This window comes from Hippocampus zosterae, chromosome 18, assembly GCF_025434085.1.
Source record: "Hippocampus zosterae strain Florida chromosome 18, ASM2543408v3, whole genome shotgun sequence".
NCBI classification, from domain to species: Eukaryota; Metazoa; Chordata; class Actinopteri; order Syngnathiformes; family Syngnathidae; genus Hippocampus; species Hippocampus zosterae.
The window spans coordinates 17,045,475-17,070,777 of NC_067468.1; the positions used below are offsets into that span (position 1 = coordinate 17,045,475).

At 52.8% G+C, this 25,303-nt stretch overlaps 5 protein-coding genes across 5 annotated transcripts; 3 read left to right on the top strand and 2 right to left on the bottom strand.

Moving 5' to 3' along the window:
• Positions 1-1,590: 1,590 nt before the first annotated feature.
• On the bottom strand, positions 1,591-7,580 carry ttll11 (tubulin tyrosine ligase-like family, member 11). The gene is made up of 10 exons (XM_052051952.1): positions 6,726-7,580; positions 5,453-5,552; positions 5,239-5,372; positions 4,849-5,142; positions 4,319-4,603; positions 3,685-3,780; positions 3,502-3,617; positions 2,911-3,156; positions 2,626-2,732; positions 1,591-2,279 (listed from the first exon to the last, which is right to left on the bottom strand). Exons 1-10 carry the CDS (start codon positions 7,119-7,121, stop codon positions 1,954-1,956), a joined length of 2,100 nt encoding a protein of 699 aa, XP_051907912.1. The 5' UTR covers positions 7,122-7,580; the 3' UTR covers positions 1,591-1,953.
• A 705-nt stretch (positions 7,581-8,285) lies between these two features.
• ppp1r26 (protein phosphatase 1, regulatory subunit 26) lies at positions 8,286-16,767 on the top strand. The gene is made up of 5 exons (XM_052050183.1): positions 8,286-9,521; positions 10,986-13,777; positions 15,139-15,241; positions 15,736-15,788; positions 15,869-16,767. The coding sequence occupies exons 2-5, from the start codon at positions 11,058-11,060 to the stop codon at positions 15,903-15,905; spliced, it is 2,913 nt and encodes a 970-aa protein (XP_051906143.1). The 5' UTR covers positions 8,286-9,521; positions 10,986-11,057; the 3' UTR covers positions 15,906-16,767.
• Positions 16,730-18,283, top strand: mrps2 (mitochondrial ribosomal protein S2). The gene is made up of 4 exons (XM_052050186.1): positions 16,730-16,908; positions 17,101-17,190; positions 17,406-17,526; positions 17,638-18,283. Exons 1-4 carry the CDS (start codon positions 16,884-16,886, stop codon positions 18,182-18,184), a joined length of 783 nt encoding a protein of 260 aa, XP_051906146.1. The 5' UTR covers positions 16,730-16,883; the 3' UTR covers positions 18,185-18,283.
• A 459-nt stretch (positions 18,284-18,742) lies between these two features.
• dipk1b (divergent protein kinase domain 1B) lies at positions 18,743-21,374 on the bottom strand. Its single transcript, XM_052050184.1, has 5 exons — positions 20,961-21,374; positions 20,557-20,670; positions 20,264-20,371; positions 19,885-20,067; positions 18,743-19,678 (listed from the first exon to the last, which is right to left on the bottom strand). Exons 1-5 carry the CDS (start codon positions 21,024-21,026, stop codon positions 18,866-18,868), a joined length of 1,284 nt encoding a protein of 427 aa, XP_051906144.1. The 5' UTR covers positions 21,027-21,374; the 3' UTR covers positions 18,743-18,865.
• Positions 21,375-21,739: 365 nt separating this feature from the next.
• On the top strand, positions 21,740-23,371 carry LOC127590763 (uncharacterized). The gene is made up of 2 exons (XM_052050185.1): positions 21,740-22,047; positions 22,135-23,371. Exons 1-2 carry the CDS (start codon positions 21,957-21,959, stop codon positions 23,043-23,045), a joined length of 1,002 nt encoding a protein of 333 aa, XP_051906145.1. The 5' UTR covers positions 21,740-21,956; the 3' UTR covers positions 23,046-23,371.
• The last annotated feature ends 1,932 nt before the right edge of the window (positions 23,372-25,303 follow it).

Genomic DNA, 25,303 nt, shown 5'->3' on the forward strand with positions numbered 1-25,303 from the left:
GACGGCAGATTCTGCGAGAAACGAGCACAAGCGCGGAACTCCCGAACGTGACCTCCGTCCCACGACCACTTTAGCGGCGGTTGCTCCTTCGCCATTGGCCGGTTGAAGACGCATACGAGTGGAGGCGATGCATCCCAATTGGAGTCCAGAACAATTTGGGGACGAACGACATGAAGTCGGCTAGTCGCCGAAGCATCCCTAGTTACTGACGGCAAGGGGAAAGTGTTCAAACGTGGATAAAATAAAGACGGCGACACAAATTAGGATTTGCACTTTTGTTGGTGTTCGGTGTTAGCCCGCGCTCAAATGTTGCTGTATGGTCATCCCGGCTGTTGTAAATACAAACGAGCGCCGCGAGCAGTATGCTGCTATTGCTAGCCAAAACATGAGCGAGTTTTTGGTGGGTGGGAGGCAGGCGGGGGGCTTTCGGTTTGGGTGGGGGTCACACCTTTTTGAGACGGAGATTGGCAAGCACAATGGTGGCTTTCTCATGGCTCAAACGTCTATGCACTTTTACGTTAAGTGGCTGGTCTAAGCTTGTTTTGGCTTTTTTTTGTTTTTGTTGTTGTTGATTTGCTAACTCAAGAAAAGGGAGCGCAAGGACTGCAGAAAACGGCAAAATATGCCACATCAATATGAAGCCCAGAGACTATGCAGCTTCTTAAGCCACCTTCATGATTATTAGTCGTCGTATTTTACATGAGCTCAGAGAACTTAAGATAATTGCCCGAGATTAATTCATCGAATAATTAAAGCAATCCATTTTTAAAGCACCCGCAATACCAAATTCCACGAGCTCTCCCCAACACCCATTGTTATTTATTGATTTGTTTTGGTTTGCAACGCAGCCCCTTGTATTTCAGCAACCAACTGCTTTAGTTCCATTTGCCTGACGTGAAGATATGAGATTTGACAAGGAGTGCTTTTATCCATTTTGTGTTAACTTATTTCTATTAAATTTACTTTTTTTTTTTTTGGTGTACAAATTTGGACTTTTTAGCTTGGTGGCCAAGAAGTTGCAAAGTCTCTCGAGCAAGGAAAACAAAACAAAAAAGTCTTGAGTTGTGTTGATGCGTGCGACGCTGCTCCCCCAGATGAGGGACATTTGAACTGACAGGAAGCCGTTGAGCACCTGCTTTGCAACGCTAAGCTACCGCCGCCGAGTTTACAAGTCAGCAGGCGCTCCGAGATGAATCGGCTCGAAATGGTGTATGTTTTCTATGAACTATTTGTAATTATGTTGAAAGTATCGCTATTTGTTGAATTGCGTGCTGTTGATGAGGCTCTTTTGGTTGCCGTTTGTTTGTTTTCCCTTTTGGCGGCAAAACAATAATGTACAGAGAAACTTGTGTTGTCCAAATGTGGCCGTGCAATGGATGTACATTTGCAACAGCGACTATGATTAAAGTTTTATTTAGCTATTTTAAGGTCGCCGCGTGCCCCCTCTTTTCCCACGCAAAGTGAAATGCGATATATTTGTCTTAAAAAAGAATAATAATAAAGATTGATGGGTTTTTTTTCCTTCTAGCAAATTAAAGTTGAACTATTTCCTAATATACGAAGTCGTCCAGTCAATACACACCCGTTGAATGAACTGCATATGATTTGTCTTTATTTGACAATTTCAGCAAACCACCATCGAGGTTCACATGCAAATAAATACGATAGTCGGTAGATTTGTGTTGGCGTAGTAAAGTGAAGCGACCGCTCGTACCGACGTGAGGGCCGCCACCTCCTTTTATGAGCAACATATCGTTCATGATTTACATGAAACAAAACAATAATTGAAGAAGCTGCATTTAGAAATCAATCAATATTGCCTTTTTCGAGAGATGGTAGTCCAATGTCAACGTGAGCTGACCCACCTCCCAAATTCCACCCCCCCTCGGTAATCGTTTGCCCACCCGCTGCCCCGCGTGCATGTTTGTCGGGCAAAGGCGAACGTGAGCGACCTCAGTTCTCAGCGCGGAGCTCCCTCCAGCCTGGTTTGGCGCCGCGGCAGTCTTGGCTGGAGGCCCGGCGCGGCCGAGGCGCGGCGGCGGGCGAAGGCGGGGCCGGCCCGAGGTGGCGGACGTGGGCCTTGGGCCCCCCCGCGCCGCCGCGGGAAGCCGCCCGCCCGCAACTCAGTGAGCGGCGCTCCTCGGGGCCCGGCCTCGGCGACTCCAGCTGGGCCTCGCACAGATCCAGGAGGGACGCCGCCTGCTCCCGGGGTGTCTGGGATTTGAACCTGCGCGCCGCCAGGTACAAGAAGGCCTCCACAAAGGCCTCGAGGCCCATGCCTGGAAAACACGGCGCATTGTTTCGATTCCGATCTCGATTTGACTTTTTCCACTAAATGTTCTCTCCTGCTGCCCGTCCTCTTTGACAGAGAAAAAAAAAGCAACAAAAAAAAAAAACAATCGTCTGACTTTGCACTCGACGCATCAAGTAGAAGTCAAGGCGACGACAAAAGTGATGTGATCCTTTCAGCATTTTTTGCAAGGGAGACAAAAGCACGACGACGAACCGCACAAAACGAGATCATCCGCGGGCCAAAATGAAAAACAGAGCGTCTTTTCGATTCTCATTTTTGGCGTCCAATTTGGCTGGCGCGGACGGACGGGCGCGCCGCGTCCTTTTCCTTACCTGCTTCCCGAGAGTCGGGCAAGGCTCCGGACCAGCGCCGCACGATGTCAATGTAGAGGATGTCGACGGCCGCCATGGTCAAGTTGCTGCCGCTCAGCTTGCAGTTCCTGCACACAATCGGACAGTCTTTGAAAAATCTGCAATTGGTGCGTTTGTTATTATTAATTATTAGGTATGATTTTATCAATCAACTTTTATTTTGATGCAGTCATTTCTTTTGCCACGGAAAAACATGAGGAGAAAGCCACGTACGTTTCTTTTGCCCAAAACGGGAGCTTTGCGCACCTGATGAAGGTTCTGAAGGCGGTGGGTCCGAGGCGCATGTTGCCTTTGACGCCGAGGAAGCGGACGAAGAGGGCGGCGATGCGCTCCACTAGTCGAAGGTGGTTGAACTGACGGCTGTATTTGGGGTACACCTGCTTCAGGCACGGCGAGGGCATGCCGTCCGGATGATTCCTGACCAGGCCGCGGCCCGCCGCCGCCGTTGCCGCCTCCTCCTTCTCCTCGCCGCCCGACGACCTCCGCCGCCAACTTTGCCCCAAAATGCAGATATGCTCTTTAAAATCGCCGTCAGGCATGCAGTTCAATCATCCGCTAAAACATGGTGTCGAACCTGTCGACTGGCCGGATTTCCTCAAATAGCGGCTTCGGAAAAGTTGTTGGTTTCAAGAAGGATATTTTTCAAGCAATAAAGTCTTGTTTTGGGGGAAGAATTTTCATTTTAGACGTTCTGCTTCGGCCATTTCTCTCATTCAAAAGCGGGCCACGTCCTTTTTCAAAGCTCTATCAAGGCTGAAATACATTTTCTTGTTCAATTTTTTCTTCTTTTTTTAAAGAAACTAAAGAAGAGAAGGAAAGTCGATGGGCGGTACATACCAGGCGGCTCTCTGGAGTGCGGCGGGGTCCACCAGGCGTAGCGTGTCCCTGATCACGCCCACTTTCACCTCCTCGTCCACCGGACTGGGGACGCATTGGAACACTCCCGGCGCCACCTGCGACACCGAGGCGGGATGTCGGCAAGAGCTCGGGGGGGGGGGGGGGGGGGGGCGCCTTCCGTACCTCCCGCTCGTGCTCGATGCGCATGCTGGGGTTGGAGTTGACCTCCAGGAGGACGGGCTTCAGGTTCTTCATCAGGAGCACATCAAAGCCTAAGATCTGACAACAAAGGCGCATGCCATCAACTTAACCATCAAGCCAAAGTCAAGTCAAAGCGCTCGCCTTTTGGAAACGCCTGAGAAGGAAATGAAGAAAGGGGAAACGCGCTTTGGGGAGGGGGGGGGGGTTGTGTGGCACAACACTGTCACCTACTGGTGCTTTGACATCTTGCTGCACTTGGAAAGATTGATTTTTATTGTGAAATATTTGTTAGAATTAAGTTGCATCTTTTTTTTGGGGGGGGGGGATTTTTGAGCCGTGGCAAACTAAATTGTAATCATTTCAGTTTGGTGGAGAAAACAGGGTGCGTTATTTGAATTTTTTCTGACAAGAAGAAAACACGACTTTAATACCAAGTAAATGTTTTGAAATCTCAAATGAAGAACAACAACCTTCTTGAAATCGGGTTTTGCCACTTGTCGTTTGATATTCGGATGAGAAAACGCGTGTGTATTTTCCTCCCCAAAAAAGTAAAAGTGTACAAGTGTCAAGTTTCGTTTTGTATTGGTGCGGGCGGGAAAGGAGGCGAAGGGCTGACCTGGAAGCAGGAGGGGCCGGGCTTGCCGGGCGGGATGTCGGCCTGGTAGTAAACTTTGAGGTGAGGCGCCACGGCGACCACCGTCTTGATGACCAGGGCGATGATGTCCGACCAAAGCCTCTTGACGTCCACGCCCTTGGCGGCCAGCCGCCGCAGCACGCTGGACAGCGTGCGCTTGCTGCCCGTGCTCTGGCTTTCCGAGTGCACAAAGTTGCCGCTGTGCACGTTGAGCGAGTAGTTGGTCAGGTGCATGAAGACGTGGCCCAGGTTCTTCTGGCTCGGCTCCTGATGCACAACGGCAAGGCGGGGCCTCGTGAAAAGGGGCGGGGCGGGACGGGGCGGCAAAAAGATCAACCCTTCACTTGGCGCCCGCCTCGGCACTTTGGAAAACAGCCGCCGTGATTGCCTGACAATCTCCTCTTTCTGGTTTTAATAGGCGCGGGTTTTATTCTGACCAGAGCTACGTTCAATCGACTCAGAAAGGCAAACGAACGGCCGGCAGCTATCATCCTGAAGAGTACGGCGGCCACCTGGTAGGGTTCGGTGCAGAAGCGCGTCAGGCCCTCCTTGGCGATGTAAACCTCCAGCGGCTCCAGCGACTTGAGCAGCACGTAGAGGCGGATGTCGAACTTGAGCTTGTCCACCAGGAGCGGCTTGCGGATGTATTCCTGCACCACGGCCTGTCGGGCCTGCGCGCCCGCCGGCGCCGGCCTCAGCTCGCCGGGCTCGCGGATCAGGTAGATGCCTTCGCCCTGAGAGCCGCCGTCGGGCTTGACGATGAACGTGGGGGAGAGCGCCGCGTCGCGCTCCTTCACCTCTCGAAGCTGAGAAGTGCCAAAAAGAAAAGCTGCCAGCGTGCTTCCCAACATCACTTTCCAGCTACCTTGTACAATTCTTCAAGAGTGTCTTTTTGCGCCCACCTGCGTGGAGAACTGCTGGTACTCATCGGGCAGGATCCACGAGCGCGGGTAGAAGTCGTACTCCGCGGGGAACAGCTCCTGCATGATGCGCACCGCTCGGCTCAGGTTGATCTTCCGCGACATTTCCAGCATTCCTGTCGAGCGGGACCGACGCGTCATTGCGGGGGGGCGCCGCCGTTCAAAGCATCAAAGTCCAGCGGGGGCCGTCCCGTACCTGGGAACTTGTTCACCAGGCCTGACGTGATGTTCTCATTGTCGTGGAAGGAGACGCCGTGCCAGTAGATGTCACACGCCGCTCGTCTTCCTGCGGGAATCTGCGGGTGCAAATGTTATTTGGAAGGGAATGCGGCACCAAAGGTACTCGCGGCGGGATTCGTGCGCTAGCTTGTGCTCAAGATCGAGAGGGGACGCAAAACGCAGGTGCGCCCTGGTCCATCTTGGCACGTGGACTTCAGCACCAGGATGATCCCAGATGGCATCCCATTAGTGAGTGGCCATGCGAGCGTGTGGAGGAGGGAGGGCTGCCGCCACAGGGAAACGCCAATGGAAAAATCGCAAGTGCTCTTTTCACTCAGCGCAAAAATTCCTCTTTTTTGTTCCTGGAAAAAAATTGCAATTTTACTCTGAAAAAAGATTTGTAATCATTGAACTGATAAAAGTGTACTTTTTTTTCCTGATGTCATATGCGAGACTTTGTTCATGACTTTTGCGCAAACAAATGAAGGCGACCATTTCATTCGTAGGATTATGACGTTTCGCGATCAAATATTTTAGCATTTTCGGTGTGGCCCTACAACGCTTTCCGAAACTACCCCCAGGATGATTATCAGCGACGTTGCCACTCTGGTTTCTGCTGTCGTCATGCCAACAATTTGGCTGGTTCTCTCTTGCCTGAAAGAGGATTTACAGACGATCGGATTAGACCAGTTTACAGCTAATCATTTCCACTGGGTGAGAGAGTGCCATATGCCCCCCATGCCCCCCAAAAAAATCTGATGACAACTGGACAATTGTGCAAGCGGGCGCGGAATCGTTTACCGTGCGGACAAAGAGGGCCGTCTACCGTTTCACGTTGTGACGTCATGGCGGGGCCACCATCACAATGGCCACAAACGGAGGGCGAAAACTGACAGACTCAAATAGGCGCTTCGTGAAATAAATAACAACCAGTCGCAATCGGCTTGCAAGTCATCTGCATGTTGTTGACACCTCCTTCATGACAGAAAGTTTCATGCCATTGTTTGGAAAAGGGTCGCTTTTCAACCGGTGTTGTCCAACAAGGCTCACAGCTAGAGCCCCTGCTTTTGTCTCCAGATGTCTTGTTTTTTTTATATGGTTTATTTTTTATTTTAAAAAAATAAACGTATTGTCTGAAGATTTCAACTTTGGAGCTGGAAAAAGCGACTATGTTCTGAAATGACTACGTACCACTTTTTTTTCTCAAATGACATCGCAGTTCCACGTTTTAATTTTACGAATTTACAGACCTCTTTCCACTTGAGCTGTCTGATGCTGATCTTGAGTCCCTCGAGGGAGGTTTTGGCTTTGGACGTGTCCACCGTCACCGGCCTCCTCTTCTTGCCGAGTTTGCCTCCATCTTCCGGCGCGTGGATGCCAGTCGAGTAGTTCCCGTTTGCCTCCCACTTGCCTCCCACCACGAAAGCGGTGCCTTGGGGGAGGACCCGCCGGTGCTCTTCTGCCCTTTGTTTGTTGAGATTCTCCCCGACTTCGACCCCCGCCATGCGGCAGTCTAGGGCGGGAACCGGGATGACAGGAATCCCGGAAGCGTCGAGCAACACCGGGGAGAGAGGCACCAAACACTCGTCGTCTTCCCCGCCCTCAACATCAGGCAGCTGCACCGTGCCGCCATAGCAATCGCTCATGATGCTCGACGCTGCCCGGCCGGGTGCAGTCGTTCCACCAACACGTCCAGTAATCCGACACCGGCGGACTGTAACGTCTCCCGCATTATTGGCTGCTGCGGAGCGGCTGTAAATCAATTTTGGTTTTTTTGGGTGCGGCAGGAGGGAAGTGAGGGGATTGGAGAGGTTTGGGGAGGGGGGTCAGCTAAGTGCCGAACACCGAGACATCTCCGGGATAGGTAGCGACGCTTGCTAATGCTAACAATTAAATGGATAAAGTTCCATACGCGACCCCTGCTGTTCGCTAGCCGGGCCGGGCGAGCTGGGGTCAGATGCCGTAAACCCGGCCGGGTACCGAGAGGTTAAATCCGTCTGTGAAGGCCCAAACTCCCCGGCCGCGGCCCACACCGCGCCGCCATACTGACGAGCAGTCGCCGGGCAGCTGGTCGCCGAGCAGCCTCTCCCAGTCCAGGCTCCATCTGTGTGAGCGAGGAGCAATGTTGCATTCAGGGATCCTCGTTAATACCGTCACGACTCCCGTGGTCTGGCTGCGGACGTTTTCTCTCCCTCGCGTCATGCTGTCACAGAGCTCTAATCATGGTTCATTTATTATTATTGCTATCTTCAGAATTGTTTATGGAACCTTTCGATGGAGTTGTGTTGCGCTCAAAAAAATTCCAGATTCCGGATGATACTCTGAAGTACAGTAATAGTAAGTATTTCCTACTGTATTTGAAGGCAATACATGGGATGCCACATCTTTGAGTCGGAATCCACCCTTTTCCTGATCTGCTTACCCTCACAAGGGTCGCGGGGCGTGCTGGAGCCTATCCCAGGTGTCTTTAGGGCAGTAGGCAGGGGACACCCTGAACTGGTTGCCAGCCAATCGCAGACTAATATATAAATACTGTACTTACATTTTAGGATGACGTTATTCACCAGACGTTTACATCTTAAACATGTTAATTTGAGATTAGCTCCATCCTGTAGGTTGACAATTTCTTGTCTGAGGACTACTAGAAATTGGTGCAGTCCAGATTTCAAAGTAAACACGGTGAAGCTGCATTTTGGATTGGATAAGCTTTATTGTCAAATCTACTGTATGTGTAACATACAGCACAGATGAAATTTCTTCCCTCAATATAATTTAGCATTTAGTTGTTATACTGCACACAAATAGAATAAGCTGCCAACAGAAGCCAAGTCAGTGAATGCTTCAATCCAGGTTAACAACTTTGCTTTTTTTCAAGTACCCAAAATGCTTGCAATGTCTCAACGTAATTGTATAAAATACAACAATTTCAAATTGTAGGACAGATTTTAGAAAGACTCATGGAATTTAGCGCAATTATTAGTTTTATCGGGCCTCATAATGATGAGGCAGACAAGATCTGGCCCAGAGGCCTTGAGTTTGACACCTGTAACCTGGAGTGTTATTTGCTTGACTTTTTTTGCATTTGTGATTCAGGGGTAAGAGGACAATGACACAACGACGTGTAACATCAGCATGAACGGTAACAGTAATGCAATTCTCTGAGCTAAAATAGTAAGTCTAGACTGCAACAGCCTCAACTCAATTTATTATTGTGTTGGACTTAATAATAATAATTCCATCTGCTAGAACGTCAAAGAGATTATTTTCCTAATTTAGATGGGTTGCAACATAAGAATAATTAAAAACATGTGTCGTATAAATACAATACAAGGAAAACACTTAAAATACTCACTTTTGGCACGTACTGTATTTTACGGTTAATGCAGGTTTCCTCTTATTGCATATTTATGTCATTTGTGGGAGGACACTTATTTATTTGACAATCTCTTAGTTAGGTGGGTAGAATTGTTATTCGGGGAAATTAAACAGGTCCTTTTAGGTACACCTGTGCAATGTAGTGAGGTATTAATGCAACAGGTTTCTATTTTATATTTTTTGTTGTGACAATGACGTTAACTTTTTTTTGCTTCGTGGTCCGTGGGTGTACTTTGTCAATTGTCTGGATTTAAAATTATGTATTTACTAAAGGCTGCTCCCATCTTGGAATCAAGTTCAACTGCCTGAAGATAAAACTTTTCCATTTTAAGTCCAAAGTTGAATTCTATCTAAATAGACAAAACAAAAACACGATGTACATTGTTCACAAAGTGCTTTAAATCCAGTTCTTCACTTATTAAATAGAAGCAAAACATCTCCCGAAGGGTGTTGGTGGTGGAAGAAAATTGTAGCCATGTTTGATAGGGGTCCTTTCGGCTGTAGCCACGCAGCAGCCGGCCCGCCAGTCGGAGGAGGAGGACGCGACGTCAAGACAGCCGCACGCCCGGTGCTCGAGTTCGTCAGACGGCTAGTTGAAACATCACCACCCGGGCTGTTCAGCACCGGAGGGTTCAGATGCCCAATCTTTGCTTTTGCTACATTCTCAACCGGTGAGTTTTCACTCGGCTATGGCGTGTTTTTTTCTAAAGTTCTCCATGCGCGGCGTGGTAACTGAGGCACGGTGTATCAGTACAAAGGCTTCCTTAGCCGGAGAAAATGCCGGGGCTGCGGCAGCCGGGAGGCCCCGCTCCCGCCTTTCTCCTCGCCCTCTTCTTTCCCCCACCACCATTAGCACCACCTTCGCCGCCGGACACGCGGAATCCACAGAAAAACGAATCATTTGTATTTTATCTATGTTTGACCACGCGTGTCGTCGCCGGCTGACAACCGCGGTTCGCGCCGAGAAAGACTGTATCGCTTCGGCGTCTCGTAGCTCCGGCACGCCGAGCAGCCGAGCCCCTGACACCGCTAGAGTATGACGAGGAGAGCGAGCGTTGCTCCGTGGCAAAACGTCCGGGGTGGTGGACATGGGGTACCCGAACCGTCGTATAAACGTCGCCCGCGTTTACTTTCCCTCAAATGTGAAGCCAAGTTGGCAAGTTTTCGGATGGATTTGCTCCACCGTTGAACGTCAACTCGCGGGGGCTTCTGGACGAGTCACAGCCGCTTGGTGCAGTTGGCTTCCGGCCGCCTCTGCGGGGGTGAAGCCGGTCATGAATATGCCTCAAACTCGGGCCCGCTTCGCCACTGTTTGGCGTCGTTGCAATTCAACGATCACCGAGGATGAAGTGAGAGTTTCAATGTCGTGGTGTCGCGTCTTTCCGACGCCGTGAATGTGCTTTGGATAGCCCGGTCGCGGTGGTTCAACACCGGCCGCCCCCGGCTGGGTGCTGGCTGGATGAAACTCGCCGACTTCCATATTAGCATCCACCGCCAATTGTTTGAGTCATGTAATGGAGGAGGATTGAGCTCCGCTTTAACTTACGTTTTACTATTGTGTTAAGTTGAGATCTATACGACTTTTTTTTTGTTGACCAGATTAATATTCTGATGGTGGCAGGTGCCTTACTATTTCCTTAGTCAAATTCCAGAATATTCTTAGTCGCTACACAGCGCAGCTCCCAAAACGATAGTTCAACCTTCCATTTGTAATGAATACTTTTATTAAGATGGCAACACATTATTTTGTCAGACACTGCTCAAATTAGATTGAGAAATGGGAATATCACAGTGTCACCTCCAATATGATATCGCCAGCAGTTTACGGCGGTATGTAATGTAAAAGGACCGTACAAACAAATGAAAGAAATTCAAAGATGCGATTTCAGTTACATCCATTTTGTCCATTATGTCCTTTACTTATTTCTTTATTTTGTGCGTACTACAAATGAAGTCGGAAAGATGCCGGCAAGTCGCGTCCAGTGGTTTTGGATGAGTGCAACGGTTTGGTTTGTACCTTGGTGTTTCAAATCAAGGTTTCGGTCGACATTGGGTACCGCAAGCTGAAATATGTTCTTTTTCGGAAGACCGAGCATTTTGTCTCAATTGCTGTTTCAACTTTGTTTTCCCCTCAGATTGAACAATGTGACACCAGAAGGAGGCAGCTGCACTCCCGATGGTCCACAATCTCACCTCCCTTGAGTAGAATGTACTTGATGAACGCGCCCACTGTCGCAGCGCCTCGCACAGAGTGGAGAGCATGCGGACCGCCCGGGGGCTATAGCATTCCCGTCTGCTTCAATGACTCGGACGCCGAGTTGTCCGCTCGGGGTTCTTCTATCTCGAATAAGGTCCAGATGATCATTGAGAGCCTGAGGAGCAGTCAGTCCTCACCCGATATGAGCGAAGAGGTGGTGGCGAATGCGCTTCAGAGACAGGACGGGCCTCCCCAGGCTTGTAAGGCAGCGTCGGACCCCCTCGCGACAGCCAAGTCCCAGACCAAAAAGCGTCCGGCCGGTGTTCTTTTGAAGGACCGCGACCAGAGCAGCGATAGCGATGACTCGGTGGACAAAGGGATCGAGGAGGCCATCCTGGAATACCTGAAGGAGAAAGACGGCCACAAGCGCCAGGCTGAACTTTTTGTTCAGTCGTCCAGGCAAACGGTTCCTGAAGTCAAGTCCGAAAGCCGGGCCTTTTCCATCATGAGAAGCCGCTTTCCCAAAAGCGTCATCCGAGCGACGCCGGCAACGGGACCCGTGAAAAAGTACATTAAACACAAGGCCTCGCTCCACGAGGCCGCTCTCAGGAACTCCGAGTTGGGGCGCATCATGCTGCGAGATCAGTCGACAAACACCGTCACGCCAAGCGGCCCGGCACGCAAGATCAAAGGGGAGGACGTTGGCAACGACTCCGGCGGCAGCAGCAGCAGCGACGACGGCATTGAGGAGGCCATTCAGAAGTACCAGCTGGAGAGGATTGAGCAGCAAACGAGGGGGGACCTTTTCAAACCGCTGGCTTCTGTGGAAGAATCGCACTCCTCCAGCGACGACGGCATCGAGGAGGCCATTCGCAGCTATCAGCTGGAGCAACTCCGAGAGAAGTGCGTCCCCAAACCGCAAGACAAGTCGGGAAGTTCCGGCCTTGACGACGCTAAAAGACACCGACCCCAAAAGAAAAGGAAACGGGCGCAGAAGGCCGCAAAATTAGTCCAAGCGCCATCTCCGACTGGCTTGGCCGACTCGCTCGACATCGAGCGGAGAAGCCAAGGCGACGGTTTGCTCTCCTTCCCAGTCGAAAACCTTGCCGAGCGGCCTACGCCGGCCGTCCCCAAAGCCAATACCACCGCCGAGCTGATGTGCGCCGAAGCGATACTGGACATCTCCAAAACGGTCATGCCCGCAGCCTTCGTGTCCCATCTGGACGTCGGGGCCGGCGCCCTCGCCGGACCGGCGCAACCATCCGCAACTCCGGAGCGGGACAGCGACGGCGGCGGCTCGGTCGACAGTGAAGATGGTATCGAGCAAGAGATCATGAAATTTCTCGAGCAGAAGGCGCAAATGCTCAAACGTTCACCCGGAGAAGCGAGTCGGGGGAAACCCCCCGGCTTGTCCTTCACAAAGAGGCGGAAAAACAAAGACAATGCGAGCTCCCGCACGTCCTCGCTCGATCCGTCTTCCGAACCTCTGAAGGCAAAAAGCCCGCCGGCGGCCTCGCCGAGGTCGCGGGACAAGACGGAGCAAAGCGGAGACAAGAGCAGCTCGCTCGACAGCGACGAGGATCTCGACGCCGCCATCAAAGCCCTCCTCAAGACAAAGAAGAAGTCCAAGAAGTTGAGCAGGTCGCAGCGCGATTCCACAAAGCGCCCGGCGCTGGGAGCGGAACGGTCGCGGCCGTGCGCCAAAACCGCACGCCTTCGCGCCGCGGCCCAGGTGACCGTCTCCAAAAAGGCCCGCAAAAGGAAGAGCCGCTCCAAAGACGCACGGGGAGCGGCCGTGAAGACGGCTTTGCCAAACGCGCCCGTCCAGGAGAGACGACGGGCAAACCGCGGGGGGGCCGATGCCATCCGAGGCCTCCCGCCGCCAATTGCTCAGCAGGTCGAAGGAGAGAGCAGCTCGGTCGATAGCGACGACAGCATCGAGCAGGAGATCCGCAAGTTCCTGGCCGAGAAGGTCTCTGAGGGAACGACGGGGGACGCGCAGGCGCCCGGCAACGGCACCGCCGCCCCCGTGCGACGTGACCTCGAGCGGGAAGATCAGCCGGCCGAGATCCCGAGACAAAGCGCCGGACCTGCGGCCGCGACGCCCGACGGCGGCTCGGCGCTCGCTCCGCAGCGCTCCCGCAGCCCCGGCAGCTCGGCCCCAACCGAGCAAAAGCCTCCGACGCCCGGCGGGGCCGACGACGGGCAAAGCGAAAAGGTCCCGGCCGTGGATCAGTCCGTCAAGTGGCGCCAGAGTTTCGGCCTTCCCGTCGTTGACCCGAAAACCATCGGCCGAACGCAGTTTCATATCAGCTCGTCCAAAACCGGCGCTTCTCTGTCAGCGGCGTCTTGGTGTCAAGGCAAGGCCGGCCAAGTGGAGCGTCCTGCGCCGGCCACCCCCTGGTCTTCCGCGAGACACTCGTGGTCCGCGGCCAAAAGCGCCAGCACCCCCGCCACGACCCCCGCTTTCAACCCCTTCTCCGTCGCGGTTCCCGCCGGGAGGCACCGGGGCGCCGCCAGCACGGTGCACGTGCCGCGGGACAAGAGCGTCTTTGTGGAGCTGGAGTCGGGTCGGACCAACCACGTCCAGGTGCAGAGCGGGCAGAGCGATGAGGGAAAGGCCAGTGCAGACCGGGGCGCGGCGGCCGCACACGCTGGACTCCAAGGAGCCCAGGAGGAGTTTATAGACCAGTCAGAGGGTGAGAGTCCAGAGAAGAAGCGCAGCACTTTGTAAGTATCCCTTTAGCCCACCCACCGGCGTCATCTTATTTCTCAGAAATCGCCCCGGGACTCTTGGCGACGCCCGACGACGCCAACCGCTCTGTCGCCGTGAGATTTGCGAAAAGCAATAGGGCCGCTCTTTGGCGTGCAAAAAGAATCGGCGCCGGAGCAGTCTTGAAACGAAAACCACGCCAATCCGGCAAATGTTACCGTCTTATTGTCGTCGCCGGACAGCTTTACAAGAAGCGAATGCCGCAACTCCTTCCGCGAGTGACTCGTTTTCACTTGGCGGGTGGGGGGGGTTGTATGGTACAAAAGTCTTGGGTCACCACAAGCTCTGTTCTGAAGCGACGTGCTCTTATTAAAATGTCGTCGGAATGAATTTCCAATCCCAAAGTCCGAATGGTTCAAGCCGGCCGGTTTTGCTTTGTCTGCGCCATTTTTTAAAAAATGATACAAAAAATATTTCCCAAATTTCTTTTTTTCAAATGACTTGGAAACGCTTTGTGAACTTTTCTCTCTGGAGCGCCCCCAAGACTTTTGTACTGTGCAGAAGCGGCGGGCCATTCGGATCGACTGTTGTCGGAACATCATGTCATTTTTGTGCCAAATCACGCTGCGATCCTCCTCCTCGGCTATTTTGTTTGTCGCACCAAAACGCGATGAATCGAGATCGGCGCAGACGGCCGATTTCTGCACGCTTCTGACAGGTTCATTCCAAATGTCGCTTTTTTTTTCTTCAGCGAAGCGCATTCGTTGATGTCGCCTTTCTTGTCCCAAGCCATCTCGTTTGAATGCCACTCAGACATGATGAATCAAGCGTCGATTTCATACGATCGACCATTTTTTTTTTGAAGCCTACCGTCCGTTTTGCTCACTCCGCCAGTGCGTTTATTACAAACGTCGGCTTCTTTGCGGCCGCCCGCAAAGATTCTCGCGCTAGTCTGGATTTGTGTTTTGCTTTTTTTTTTTTCGCCGCTTTGTGTGTGCGTGGCAGGTTTTGACTTCACTTTTTTCAAGACGCTGTACATCGACTCGCCGCGGTCCGCTCCGAACGCCATTTTCTCTTTCTGCCTTTGGTCCCCGGTGCGAAAGGGAAAAAAAAACAAAAGGCTATTTATTTTTGTTTCTTAAAAAGATTACTGAACATGCTGTGCATTGCCAGTCCTGTAAAGATTTTGTATGAACTCTTCTCCTCTTTTCAACCTCCTTTTTGTTTTGCTGTGTCTTTTCTGTGTAATAAAGAGCGCGCAACCCCAGCAACATGTTGCTTTTCGTTTCCATACCTGCGCAATACTCTGACGGTTTTTCGAGGTGTTAAGGGTGGGAGGGGCCGGGCCAGTTTGATGTGCTGTGGCTCGCCCATGCAGGTCCCTGTCGTACGCCATCGACCCCGGCATCGTCGTTCAGCCGTGCATCGCGCTTTCCACGGAAGAGCGCAGAAGCATGTTCCAGAGGAGATATCGAAAAGAGGTAGCCTGACTTCCACGTCGTCGTCTTCTTTCATACCGAGCGCCCGGAGCTTTTCCGATGTTGCAGCTCAACTTCCGCTTCCTGCTCCGTGGTTAGCATTCGGCGCACTTTCCCCCCCTTCTGCGGTGACCAAAAAAAAAGTCAATCAAAATATACATTCAAAATTAATTAAGATCACAAGTGGGGTGAAATGCATCCAAAAAAAATGGCACAATAAGTGTCAATGCAAATTACATGAATAAAAATAGTAAGATAAATGCGTGTCAAATGATAAAATATCGAAAGACAAAGATTTTCAGAAAGTGCACAACGACCACCTTATAATCAAACGACAAGATTAATGCCGCTGTATTGCGTACAAAGCCGCAGCACAAGATTTGTTTGCTTCTTCAGTAAAAAAAATATTTGATTGTCTTTATAAGGACACAGACTTACATTAGCATGTGCAGGTTTACCAAATGAAGTCTTTCTTTCAAAAACTCATCTATTTGCAGACCACCAAGTTGCTAAACGTGAAAAGAAAGCTGCAGTTTGTTCCGACCCACAGGTACAGGTGTCGTGTGTGTGTGTGTGTGTGTGTTTGCTTGCCATGGCCTATTGGTCCAAATGGTCTCCTCTTTTTTACAGGAAGCTCACCGAAAGCAGAGTGCTCTTTATCCGTTGAATGCATTGGGGTGATGTTAAAGGTTGGTTTCATTTCCAAATGAATGTTGCGGTTGCACATTTGAAGCCGTTGGTCCGTGGGGGGATGAGAATTTTCTGTCTTGGTGTTACTCTTTCCTCCGTTTGGAACGTGACCCTTCCATCCACGTTGCTGCCTTGTTGTGTGTTGCCTTTGGATGGTTTGGCTTGTCTCTTGTTGATCATCCATCTGTTGCTCTTATAGGACAGAACCAATGTTTGTTTCTTGACCCAATTTTTCACCCCAAATTACTCACACACAAAAATCACCAAATATATCAATAAATATTTCCTTTGCGGCTGTGATGAAAAGCGCACTGCTTCGTTTTTGAGAGTTGCCCGGGTGTCCTCAGATCAATAAACGCCACCCCGCGAATATAACATACCTCCGTTGTTACAGCCAGGAAGTGGGGGCTGACTTGACCCCGACCGTGTGCCAACTAGTATCTGTAAAGCCGCCATTTATTGAACCCAAATCATTTGTGATTGTAAAAATGGGTCATGAACAGTTTGGAACAAAATGCTATTGTCATATATTGGCTAATTACATACACGTCACAGTGTTCATTCCATTTAACAAGTATATGACGAATGCAAATGAATAGAAATATATTATTGAACTATAACTTCTAATTGTGGACGGGGTTCGTGGACACCCTTTTTTTTAAATTCCAAAAATGTCTAAATGTGATTCCCCCTGGACGCTATGATATGACATACAATCATGTTTACTGTTTTACACGAAGTTTATTACACTTCCTATAAAAGTAAGCGATTACTGTATTTAGCAACGGCGAGAGAATAGAACGCTTAAAAAAAGAACGAGGCGAAAGCGTTCAAAAACATGACAAGAAATCAACAGCGGGTGGTAGCAGTGAGCCAACTGGAGCAAGTTTGTCATCGAAGAAGACGGCAAAAGGACGCATGCGCAGTGCGCTGACCTTCCGCACTTCAAGCAAGCATGACTATTCGTACACTAACGAGAGGTAAAGTATTTCTTCAATATATTCAGTTTATATGTATGTATACAGTGTCACAATTTTTAACGCACTATGTTTGCTCTGACGCGAGGCGACGATAAATCCACGTATCGGCTCGCTACGTCACTCGTCAACGCGATCGTGTTTACAATTTTTTTAATATAAAAAAAACACATTTGCTAACATGTTTCATTTCAGGGCTATGGAGGCTTGTACATCATCGTAATTGCAATTATTCCACGGCAGCGTCCATCAAAACGCCACAAGCGCAAAGCGACCATGTTTCCGGTAAGCCAATGTCATAATACCATGTACTGTGTTGATTTGTCAAATAAAATCGAAAACCGTTTGCCATGTGAAAGTGCTGCAGGAGTGGCATCACTGGCAGGTTAAATGTGTTTTTTTCCCAAGTATACCGTTTGTTTGTCGTGGATTGTTTTCTTACTCTTCTTTTATATTTGCGTACGCCATTCAAGTTATTGATATTGTTGTCATGATTGCAGAAGAGATTATGAAGCTTCCTTTGGAGAAACCCGACTTCTTCCGTGTCTCTGAGCTTTTCTCGGTGAAAGACTTGTTTGATGCCCGCGTTCACCTCGGCCACAAAAAAGGATGTCGGCACAGGTGAGTGTTCAGACACGCATTTGACAATAACTATTTTTTGTATCTCTAAATAAAAACCGCAAACCTCCATCTGGCGACTAGCACGCGGTTGACATACGTTGTGCATTTCAGGCTTATGGTCCCTTACCTGTACGGCTGCCGTTTGGACCAGGACATCCTGGACTTGGACCAGACGGCAGAGCACTTGCGGCTGGCCCTCAACTTCACGGCGCACGTGGCGTACCGCGGCGGCGTGATCCTCTTCGTCAGCCGCTGCCGCCAATTCGCCCACCTGGTGGAGAGCACGGCCCGCGACTGCGGCGAGTACGCCCACACGCGCTACTGGCAGGGCGGCCTGCTCACCAACGCCCACGTGCAGTACGGCGCCGGCGTGCGCCTGCCCGACCTGCTCATCTTCCTGAGCACGCTCACCAATGTGTTCCGCACGCACGTGGGCCTGCGCGACGCCGCCAAGATGAACATTCCCACGGTGGGCGTGGTGGACTCCAACTGCAACCCCAGCCTGGTCACCTACCCGGTGCCCGGCAACGACGACACGCCGGCGGCCGTGGAGCTCTTCTGCCGCCTCTTCAAGATGGCCGTCCGGCGCGGTAAGGACAGGAGGAAGCAGGCGGAGCTGCTCTACGGCCTGACGCCGCCCAGCTCGCCCGGCCCGTGACCTCCCGTCATTTATTTAGGGATCGATTATATATTAGATGTTCGTCTTTTTCTTTTCTCCCGTTGTGTAATACTTACCATTAAATACTCAATACGTTGGTTTACCGCTGTCGCTCATAAATCATGGAGGGTTAAAAATGAATTAGGTTTCAAAAATGGAAAAATATTACAAAGGGATCTTTTTCAGTATTTGAGATTTAATGACTAAGGTGGCTCCATTTTTATTTGCGTATACAGTAAAGCAAATCTTGAGCAAATGACATTTTCATTCAAAATTAAAAAAAAAATGTTTTCGTTGAGTTTGTTTTTTTACATTTTTTCAACTTACATAAATTCGGTTTCTTTTAATGCTAGCCTATTTTTTTTGTATTGAGTTTGAACATTTTTGAAGAAAAAAAAGGACACGGATTTTTAACTTAGTGCAGCTGATATTCTTGAACTGAATTGTGATAATAGCTTTCAAATGGATCAACGTCCGATCTCGTCTCAACGAGCCGGGATCGATTCCTTGAAATGAAAACGCGCGTCGGCCTCGGAGGTCTTCAAATAAACACCGCCATGCGGTCGGGTTTTTGATCGCAGCTCCATCGTCTCCAACTGCGTTCGCTGCTCAAATCATTTCAGTCGGCAGCGGAGCCGTTCGATGTCGGGGAATAAGTCAAAGGCGGGTTGCGCGCCTCCCTCAGGAGTACTGCGTGTTGGAGATTTTCTTCCACAGGAGGGTCTTGAGGTTGTTGAGCACCAGCGAATGGTGCACCTCCATCTGGCTGGCCAGCCCGCTCAGCGTGACGCAGGTGCGCAGCTGGCGCTCCAAGTCGCCCCGCAGCTCGGCCGGCGCCCCGTAGAGCAGGAAGTCCTGGAGCAGGGCGCACACCTTGGCCAGGTTGGGCCGCACCACCTGGGCGTTGCAGCGCTTGGCCAGGCGGTCGCAGGTGGCGGTGCAGTCGCGGCCGTACGTGCAGTCGGCGTTGCTCTCGCAGCGCCGGCCCTTCAGGTGGGCCCGCACCGCCGCCTCGGAGGCCACGGCCCGCAGGTCGGCCATCTTGCAGTCGTACTTGGCGTTGTAGCCCACGTGGCGCGGGCTGGCGTCGCAGATCAGGAAGCTGCCGTAGGGCCCGTGGAAGACCTCCTCCACGAATTCCAGCAGGCCCACCGTGATGCGCGCCCGCCGGGGCCAGGCCGGCGCCAGCCAGCGGTTCAGGCCCGACACCAGCGCGCCCGGCACCAGGGCCCGCAGGGAGGGCGGCACCTCCAGCCTGTACAGGGAGGTGTGCCCCAGCGGCTCCGTCACGTACAGGTCCCCGCAGAAGCCCAGCAGTTTGGGGGTGTGCTCCTTCTCCTGGAGAGCCACCGTCAACAGGAACTCGTTGACGCGCACGAGGGCCCAGATGGACTTGGCCTCGGCCAGAGACAGTTTGCCGTCCAGGTTGACGTCCGCCAGAGAAATGATTCTCTCCACCAGGGCGCTCAACGACGGCTGCTCCCCGAGGTTGTCCTGCGGCGTCGGGAGGAAGGGGGGGGGACATTTCAAGTTAGCTCCGCCTTAAGGGTTAAGGAGAAGCTTCGCTTAGGAGTCGCCGCGCATTCTCCTCCCGCTACGGCCGCGATTGCAGCGCCGAAGCCGGAAGAACAGCCAGACGGACTGTTCTCCCGCCTCGGAGCCATAACGGGGGCGGGACCGACACCAACCCCGACCCCCACCTTGAGGAAGCCGTGCAACATCTCCTTAAACTCGTCCACCGAGGTTCCGCGCGTGGGTTTTTCAAACGGGCTCCTCCTCCTCCTCCGACTGTTGGCCAAATCCGGAGCGCCGTCGGCCTCCGCGCCGTCCTCGATGCCGCACTTGATCACCACCGGCCTCTCCTTCCAATGGCCGGCGTACACCTGCGGGGCAGTGACAAGGTAGACCGGTCGCTGGACTGCGGAAGGGTTTTTTTTTTGTTTTGGTCATAACCGACTTTCCTCCCTCTATTTGAAAAAATGACCCGAGTCGTCTCTTTTTTTCTGTCCATCTACTTAAGCACCCTGCGAAGGGGAAGAAACGAGGAGATGTCGTCTCCGAGGAAGGCGGCCCCTCTACCTGATGTTGCGAGGAGGTGGACATGCAGTGGCGCAGCGTCAGCGTTTTCTGCTCGCACAGAGCCTTGCAGGAAGACCCGGAGATGACGCCTCGGCTGTAGTGGTCGCACTGACGCAGGAAACGGGAAACGGGAAACGGACAACGGGTGAGGGAGAGCGTGGCCACGTCTGACTTGCAAAGGGGAAAGACTCGGTCCCTCTTTTTGCCAGAGTTGAAAGGTGAGGGGTCGGCTTCCCGCTCGCACCATCAGCGGGCAAATGAATGGAAGGAACCGAAGCCGGTCGTGGACTTACGATGAAGGCCTGACAGACGTGTCCGCGGCACAGCTCCGAGTAGGAAGCGTACTGCACGTAGAGCACCCAGCTGGCCACCAGGACGCCCAACCACGCCAAGAGCAGGTACTTCACCTTGACGGAGGGACGGCACACGGATTGACTTTGACTCAAAGTGCGCAGCGTCCGTTAGACGCGTCTTCATCCATCTCGGTTTTTTCCGCATAGGGGGAGGGGGGGGGGGGGGGGGGGGGAACAGGAGCCTCTCCCAGTTCGCTTCAGAGGCGAGAACGTCGCGGACTGTTGCTAGGCAATCCCGGGCCCCGCAAAGACAAACGTGCGGATAATTTCAAGTTTTAAAAAAAACCCTCGATTGATTGACGGAACCCGAACACATCCACGAAGAGGCGGGCGGGCGGGCGTACCTGCAGGCCCTTGGACAGAGGGCAGAAGAGCACCAGATGAAAGAGCCTCCGCAGAGCTCTGGCCATGGCGGCGGACAAAGCCGCTCGGCCGCGCTTCTTCTCGCTCCGGCGATCACGTCCTCGCGGCGGCGGCGGCGCCGCAACGGGGGCGCCGCACGTCTCGCGAAGCGTGCGGCATCTTCGCCACGCAGCGGCAGAGAACGAGCCCCTCCAGCCCGGCACCTTGCCTCGCACGTCACCTGACGTCACGTCGCCGCTTTCCTTACGTCCGAGTCACGCGCAAAACGAGCCAAACACCCCCGCCGGTATCAAAACGGAACACCGTGGGTGGTGGTTGGGGGGGGGTGAAGGAAAACATTTTCAAGACGATTTTGAAAAAAACAAAAACACAACAATTGCCGGTGCCTTCTTCTACATCCTCCCCCGCCCCGCCCCTTTCCTCCTTCTCGCCCCCCTCAGGCCCCGCCTCTTAAAGGGGACGTGCCTCTGTCCCAGAAGCGCAAAGCAAAATGAGGTCATTCGTTTGAATAACCTCATTCGATGAAATCAATGAATTTTCATCATCTAATCGGATTCTGTTTTCATGCAAACTATTTTTTTGCAAACATAGTCTGTATATTCTATTTCATAAAAGGGTCCTATTTTCCTTGGCGAATGTTGTTGTCCTTACGGAGTGGAGGTCCGGGCCACTGAGTGAGAGTTCCAAACTCTTGGGCCACGTCACTCGGGGGCATTTGACCTCGACCGCGCCCGCCCACTTGCAGCCGCCTTGACCGGCGGTGCGATCGCGCGGCGCGGCATCGAGCGGCGCGGCCCAAGGGGCTCGCTCCGCAAATTGCTCACAAGGCCTTTCGAGGCGGTCGTGTCACAGAGGCCGTCATGTCGGACAACAGAAAAACGACCGCGGTCCTGTGATGTCACAAAGCGGGAATCCCCCCTCCGCCGCGTCGGCCGTTTGTTTGTCGCTATCGCATCGGGGCGATTTTCGGGAGCAACATGCCGTTTCTCTTCCTGGGTTTTGCTCTGGGAGCCGTGGCCACCAAAACGCTGAGGACCGTCGTGGGCGGCCGCCCCGCGTCACCCGCCGGTACCAAAAGCGCCTCCGCCGCCGCCGTACGCGTCGCGCCCGGCGAGGCTGTTGTAAAGCGTGCCGTTGTTTTGCCAAACCCAACAGTTCGAGCGGGAAGCGCGGACGCGTGGGGCGACGAGCCATTGGCGGGGGCGGCGGCGGCGGCGGCCGGCAAGAGGAGCCCACTGAAGAAGATCTGCCGCTTCGCCAACTACTGCAACAACTGCTGGATGAACTCCACGCTGCAAGCCACGCTGAACCTGAACGTGGTCCGGCGCAAGCTGCCCGAGCGCATCCAGCAGTTTGTGAGCTTACTGTCGGAGATGCCGGCGTTCGCCTGCCTCTACCTGAGCGCCCTGGAGAACCCCGGCGTGTGCTTCACGGCGGCGGAGCTTTGCGTGGCGCTGGCCGAGCTCTGCGACTGCGTCCCGGCGCTCATCCTGTACGAGAACAACGACTCGGTGGACCTGCTGGTGCCGCTCCTGTCGTGGTTCGACCGCTGCGGGATCCGCACCGGCGTCCAGGTGCGCGACGTCAACCGCTGCCCGCGGTGCCACCTCACCACCTCGTCCGTCTCCAACCTGGGCAACGTGGTCACCTTGCCCAAGCCGCTCAACGGCGAGACGCTGAGCTCCTTGATCAAGCGCGGCACGGGCGGGCGGCGGCGCCGCTGCAAGGCGTGCGGCCACAAAACGGTCCGCAAGCGGTTCTGGACCCACCCGGACATCCTCACCTTCTTCGTCAACCGCATCGCCGGCGACGGCTTGGTCAGCCACGACCGCGTCTACTCGCCCGAACGGCTGGAGGTGGACGTGGACGAGAACACCAAGCAGACGTACCGCCTCTCGTCCGTCATCTGCCACGCCGGCGTGGACCGTCATAGCGGACACTTTTGGTCCTACCTCTTTTCGGGCGACGTCACCATCGAGGCTAATGATACGTACCTGTCCTTTACCGACCAGGGTCCGCCCGATAAGGTCTACAACAACGGCACCACCTATCTCTACGAAGTTTAGCGGCGGCATCGAGTCCGCCGCGGTGTCGCGCATCGCGACGACAAGGCGCCGCCACGTGAGACCGCGAAATAGCTCGGGCCGGCTTCGGTCAGCGCCGCGCTTTCATCCGGAGGCCGGAGCAAAAATTCTTCCGGTGGTACCGACGGGCGGCAGGCCGGAGAACTTTCTGCTTTCGAGTCAGACGCTCGCTCGACGGCGGCTGTTTTTCTCAGACGGGGTTTTGCTTCCCCCCCCCCCCCGACGACGCTCCCGAGTGCCCCGTCAGTTGGCCCAAATTAAAAATGTTTTCAAACACTTGGGCTTTGTCGCTGCTCTTTTTTTCTCTGCATCTCCAATTTTGCTGTGAGACGTACAAGAGAAATGGAACATCCCATTGGACGTAAAGGAGCATATAGATGGCCCGCAGAGGGCAGCAGAGGGCCGCTGTGTTTTCCAGTTGCGTTTGCATTTTTTTTTCCTTCAGACGCGCACATTCGATTCGGCACCGTTCTTCGCCTCGCCCCAAATACGGCCAATGTAAAAATCATCGCGGGATGGCTTCAGAATGTAAAATGAAGCACATTTACTGCTACTCGTTGACGCCCTCAAGGCAGACTCATTGATTTCCCCCCCGGTTCACCGTGAATGATTGCAAAAGTGAAGCATTTTTTACATTTTAGCCCGCGGTCCGCTCGCATAGGAATTTTAAAATCGACCGCACACCGCAGCGCCCGTTCAATAGATTCCACCCCCGCAAAAAAAAAAGATGTGCCATTGTGCAAGCTCGTCGCCTGAAATCTTGTCATGAACAAATCGCACTGTCGTGAGAGTGACGTGTGGCATCCTGGATGGTGTTCCGATGAAGAGCGAGACGTCTCGCAAAGTGAACGCGTCTAACTAACACGAGACAAGCGGCTCATTAGACGATACGTGACACCTGCTGCCGGTCGTGAAAACGGCTTGATTTCGATCTGATCATGACCTCCCTTCTCGACCCGGTGGCCATCCATGCGCGTTGGTTGTGCAAGAGCGGATTTGTTGTTTCGGTTTTCGTTGGTCCACTGAGTCTTGGTGACTTTTTGACCACGATGACCCCCGCAGACTGCAGTGAAAATTGGAGTGAAAGGTTGCCCATTAAATATGCATGGAACAGCAGGCACTGCTGGCGTTACGTGTGTAGGCGCGCGCAAGGTGCAACGAGGGAAATTTGCAGAGGCCTAAACTGAAGAAAAAAAACTGAAGGAAGATTTATGCATGGGAACAATGAAGCGGCGGTACTGATTCAAACGAATATGCTAATCTCGTCAAGCGCCATTTTGGAAGTTGATGACATGATATCAAAAGCGAGCGAATTACATCCTGGTACGAATTGGAGCGAACGGCCGTATGGTACCAAGATAGAAAGCGAAAAGTAACAGCATGCCATGTTGTCATTGGAGTGAATCGTGTTGCGCCATGACTGGAACGCAATCGGAGTCGATCCGATCAGACTCCGAGTGACTTCTGCAGGGAATCGCCTGGCGTCATCCTCGGAAAGAATGGCATCGCCGTTGCGATTCGCATCGGAGTGGATTCCCGCAGCGCAGACAACCGAAAGCGAAAACGTTTCTCCGAAGTACAACGAAAAGGGCTCGTAGGAAATCACCCGGAAGAAGCGACAGCAGCCCCAAACGAGCTCATTCGCTGCTGCGTCTTGGGCAAGCGCACACGTCCGCGCTAATTGGCTGCTACCGGCAAAGGGGGCGGGGACTGCGGCCCACTTGGCGAAGCTTTTTCGAATGAAGCCAACTAAATGACCGGTTTTGTCAACGTCCCAACTGTTCGATCCGTTGAGGACATCGCTGGACTCGCCCGATCGTGACAACCTGACACCGAAGACGTCGTTGGAGGGAAAAAAAATGCCGTTTTTTCTTGAGACGTTTTTGGCTCCCGAGTCCGGCTTCCGGCACCAGTTGGAATCCGCCTCTACGAACAGACGGCAAAGGGGTGAGTACACAACTCGCATCCAACATCCAAAAATGGAGTCGTGCGCGTCCTCCCCATACATTGTCACCGTTTCCGCGTGGCCCGCGGCATCTCAACCGCAACAAAACAAAAAAGGGAAAGGCTGTGAAAAGTTTGCTCGCCCGGAGCGCCCCGCAGCCAAATCCAAATCAAATCGGTCCCGCTGCTGCAACGGCTGGCAAGATTGCCCGCTTGGGTTGGGCTTCAGGTTACCCGGAGAGCTTTCATCCACTTTGTCGCAACCATGAAAAACCTGACACCTTGCCTTTTGTAGG